This window comes from Opisthorchis viverrini (assembly GCF_000715545.1).
Source record: "Opisthorchis viverrini unplaced genomic scaffold opera_v5_347, whole genome shotgun sequence".
Taxonomy (NCBI): domain Eukaryota; kingdom Metazoa; phylum Platyhelminthes; class Trematoda; order Opisthorchiida; family Opisthorchiidae; genus Opisthorchis; species Opisthorchis viverrini.
In genome coordinates, this window is record NW_008751997.1 from 196,321 (window position 1) to 200,880 (window position 4,560).

Genomic DNA, 4,560 nt, shown 5'->3' on the forward strand with positions numbered 1-4,560 from the left:
TCCTCAAACTCACTAGAATTTATTTATCTCATCCCATTCTCTCGCCTTCCCACTCTTCGAACTTTGGCAATACCTGATTTGGACGCCCTGTTTGGCAGTAATCCACTCCACCTGGTCTGTAATCTGCATCCGCAGAGATCCATAAACGGACCAGAAAATGCCTGCATCGGCCGCGTTCTACCTCTGGATTTCCTCGACCACCCTGCGAAAATCCAGCGACTGCTTCTGCACTTCTTATGCGCGACGGTGCAAAAGGCTGCACGGCTGAAAACTCTTAATTCAAATATCTGCCTCCTGCCTTAAACGTACTGTTTCCGCGCGATTAAGATCATAATGTTCCTTGCGCAATAAACAAGGGAACTCTAAAATGGAAGCAACTTTTTGTCCAACGCCTGTTTCCAGAGCAACCCCCCTATGAGTCGAAAAACTCACTACTAGAGCAAAAATTGTTGAAAGAGACTAACCACACCAATCTGCGTGTTTATATAGGCTTGTTCTATATCTCTTGTAACTTATTATCCTATACCAGCAAACTCAGCCTGTGGTCGTTCGCCAGTATACTAAGTAAAATCCACCCCCATCCTGTTGCATTTGATCACTTTTTGTCGCCAACATAAATGTGGTAAGCGGCAAGCTTTTTTTCTCTCTCCAATTATGCAAATCTTCCTGTCTTATGTGTCCTCAAACTCACTAGAATTTATTTATCTCATCCCATTCTCTCGCCTTCCCACTCTTCGAACTTTGGCAATACCTGATTTGGACGCCCTGTTTGGCAGTAATCCACTCCACCTGGTCTGTAATCTGCATCCGCAGAGATCCATAAACGGACCAGAAAATGCCTGCATCGGCTGCGTTCTACCTCTGGATTTCCTCGACCACCCTGCGAAAATCCAGCGACTGCTTCTGCACTTCTTATGCGCGACGGTGCAAAAGGCTGCACGGCTGAAAACTCTTAATTCAAATATCTGCCTCCTGCCTTAAACGTACTGTTTCCGCGCGATTAAGATCATAATGTTCCTTGCGCAATAAACAAGGGAACTCTAAAATGGAAGCAACTTTTTGTCCAACGCCTGTTTCCAGAGCAACCCCCCTATGAGTCGAAAAACTCACTACTAGAGCAAAAATTGTTGAAAGAGACTAACCACACACACACGATATGATGTCTCAGTAGCAACAGAAAGCTCCATGCTTTTCTTTAAGCAGTAACAGCTCCATTCAAAGGTCAATTCGTCGTAGAAATACGCAGCAACACCAGATATTTCCGATATCATGTCGCTTCAAGATCTGAGCTACCTTATTTGCACACAATCTAACCAATGCACGTTCCTTGTAATCATATATGTTTACGCCTGTTCACATTGACCGCACGCCTCGTACCTGCAACAGAATACCGATTATCGTTTTTTGAAACCGGTCAGTGTCGCTTCACTTAAGTAGTTAGGATTTGTTACAACTTTCGACTGTTATTTTGGCTGGCAGTCTAACTCACATTGACAACCTAAAACGCGTCATCCAAGAGGTTTGTTTGCGGGACTGATCACGGAAACAACTATGGCACCGCGAAATTTTTAACATTCGGGTCTCGAATAGCTTTTTTCTTTGAGTATGCGCCTACGTGAAGGGTTTGGTCATTGTCGGTGTCGTTTTGAGGATATTTCCGAATCCAACGAGGAAGAAAGCACGTAAAGAAACTAGCTTTTTCACTAATTTTCTCACAATTTCCACGGAGACAATGCTAGAAGTCGGCGGCAGCCAGCAAAATATAAATTTAACCCGAATTTATCTAAGCAACCCCCAATACAACTAGGGTGGCATGTGGACATTTTAAGTTCCTGAATATGTGCCATCAAATACCAAAACGTTACTTTAAAGGTTACTTGCTTCAAACTGCTATTTCGGAGAAACTTTGAGTGTGCGCCTAGAGCTTGTCCAGGAAGACCGATTAAATGGTCAAATCTCAAAGAAGAGTTTAGCGGAATTGAATGGAAGCGTCCTGGTGGCGGCTGGGCCGGGTGTAGTATTTGCTCGTATTTGCGGTAGTTGGACGAGTGGACGCGAAGTTACGCTCGAGAGTTTGAAGGGAATAGTTGCCGATGTACAATTATTCACATTATTCACTAGAGAGTGCCGGCTTCTACTGCAACTGCAAGCAAAATTTTAACCCATCTCCAGCCCCTTATGGAGCGCGTTCGTTCTAATCCGCCAAACTTACCGTCCGAATCCAAAAATTTAGGTGTCTTTCAATCTGTGCCACCCATAAGGTCAGCTACTTTTTATGTAGTCAGCGTTAAATTTTATGCGTTTGTTCCAGCTCCCACCATTGAGGGACTTTTAGACCCTCATTCCGCTCACTGAGTCTCTGTAAATTCTCTGTACATCGTGACTCCATATTTAAAGTCACTGAGTTAGAATGTAGGAGTTTTAGGCAGAGGGATTCTTGCAGGGTGGTCGAGGAAATCCAGAGATAGAACGCAGCCGACGCAGGCATTTTCTGGTCCGTTTATGGATCTCTGCGGATGCAGATTACAGACCAGGTGGAGTGGATTACTGCCAAACAGGGCGTCCAAATCAGGTATTGCCAAAGTTCGAAGAGTGGGAAGGCGAGAGAATGGGATGAGATAAATAAATTCTAGTGAGTTTGAGGACACATAAGACAGGAAGATTTGCATAATTGGAGAGAGAAAAAAAGCTTGCCGCTTACCACATTTATGTTGGCGACAAAAAGTGATCAAATGCAACAGGATGGGGGTGGATTTTACTTAGTATACTGGCGAACGACCACAGGCTGAGTTTGCTGGTATAGGATAATAAGTTACAAGAGATATAGAACAAGCCTATATAAACACGCAGAGTGGTTTCTTGGTTGAGGAAATCAATTATATAAGGACTGACGGGGAACAGATTGTGATGTTTGCTTAGTTCATCTGGAATTCGGTTTGTGAGTCAGACGGTACCATGATCTTGAAGAGAAAGTGAATGTAAGAGAATGGTCTCCAGCCTGCTATGATCTTAAATCTAAGGCATGGTGAATGGTGAAAAAACTGCTTTTTGGCACTGTACTTGCATGCTTGTGGCAGAGGTTCAGTAATTGTTATATGTATATTTTATACTTGCATACATATACATATATATCACGCAATACGAATGGTGTGAGCTTTAAACAGAGATTGTCGCCGCCTGGTTGCGCGTCCCATGGTATCTTGTTGCCGGTTTATCAGTCGCCTGTATCATAATGACATCCTGGCAAACCAATTCATGGATTTTCCATTTCGGGACACAAAATCTTGGTAAACACTGCGAAAATAGAACAGCGTTTTTTTTCCGGGACATGTTTATCAAAAGTCTATGAAAATACGACGCTTTCTCCCGTCCATTTTGGACCCATGACCTTTTAACGTTCTGGACGAACGGGCGCGGTATGCTCGCTATGTCCTCATTGGTTGACGTAGATGGCACCTCACCAGATGATTAGGCATCGTCGCCCCTTGCCGTATTTTATTCCGCTTAACCATCTATATTGTTTCAGTCGTCTGCCTTGATCGAAAACATGATCTCCGTGGCATATTTTGCCATATCTAGTACGGGGAGCTTGCTCCACAGGACATAGATCACCGTTATCTGCAGGCCATTCATTCTTCAAACCTTGCACCAGTTAACCTAAAATAATGAGTAAAAATAGTAACAGGGAAGCTTGAGACCATGGAGCAGTGGACTTGGTGATCCTCCAATCAGGTAGGAAATACATAGTACAAATTAATCACGGGAGTGGCTCCCCGTATATTTTGCGTCTGAAAGCACAATATAGAGTCGAGAAAGCTCAACAAACTATTTCAACGGCAAAGCTGCCTGCAAATCTCGTCCACTGTAAGCGGCTTACGTTTTATTGGCTCACGATACCTCACTCAATTAGGCAACATATTCCTAGTCGGCGGTTGCAGATGACCTTGAAGGTTTGCTCAATTAAACAAATCATCTGTTACGCCAATCTGAATTATATACGTGATTGACGCGTGCCAGTCCACGAAAAGGACCCAGAAACCCGGTTTCTGGAATCACGGTACAATTACAAAGATAGTAAAACATATTCAACAAACCTCGACAGACTCCCTTTTGCAGACACGGTAGGGTTACAAAATAAGGCGATCCAATTACCAGCTTGGGGGTAAAGCGCAGATCACCTCGCCACAAATGCGACACTGTCACAACGAAACAGATGTCGACGGAAAGCAAACTCAAAAAACAGTGTATGACCGAAGGCCGTAGGAGGTATAAAAATAGTTCATCCCGGATTCACGGATTCACGGATTGATACACAGGATCGAGGATTTTGCCCAGGTTCTCCGGGTCGCTTTTGTTCTTGTCGGTTAGCGGCTGTCGTTCACCTGAAAGGCACAAGTGAAAAAAGGGTGCAGCACCGCTCTTTATGTTCTCAGCGCGGGGCAGTATGTTCGCCACCGCGAGGCTTCGCATAAATAAATGTCTAACAGTCCTTTAAATTGAGTTCTAGAAGGAGCGTGAACAACCGTCGTAGGAAATGATAAAAAATTTTGTCTAATGAAT

General features: G+C 43.9%; 1 protein-coding gene across 1 annotated transcript in view; it reads left to right on the forward strand.

Moving 5' to 3' along the window:
- Positions 1-4,256: 4,256 nt before the first annotated feature.
- The window catches only part of T265_15067 (hypothetical protein), a gene marked incomplete at both ends in the record, with an annotated part of 7,374 nt that continues 7,070 nt past the window's right edge, over positions 4,257-4,560 (forward strand). The window contains one exon of the mRNA XM_009176447.1: positions 4,257-4,442. Within this exon, the coding sequence (XP_009174711.1) occupies positions 4,257-4,442 (186 nt within the window). The remainder of the gene's footprint in view (positions 4,443-4,560) is intronic.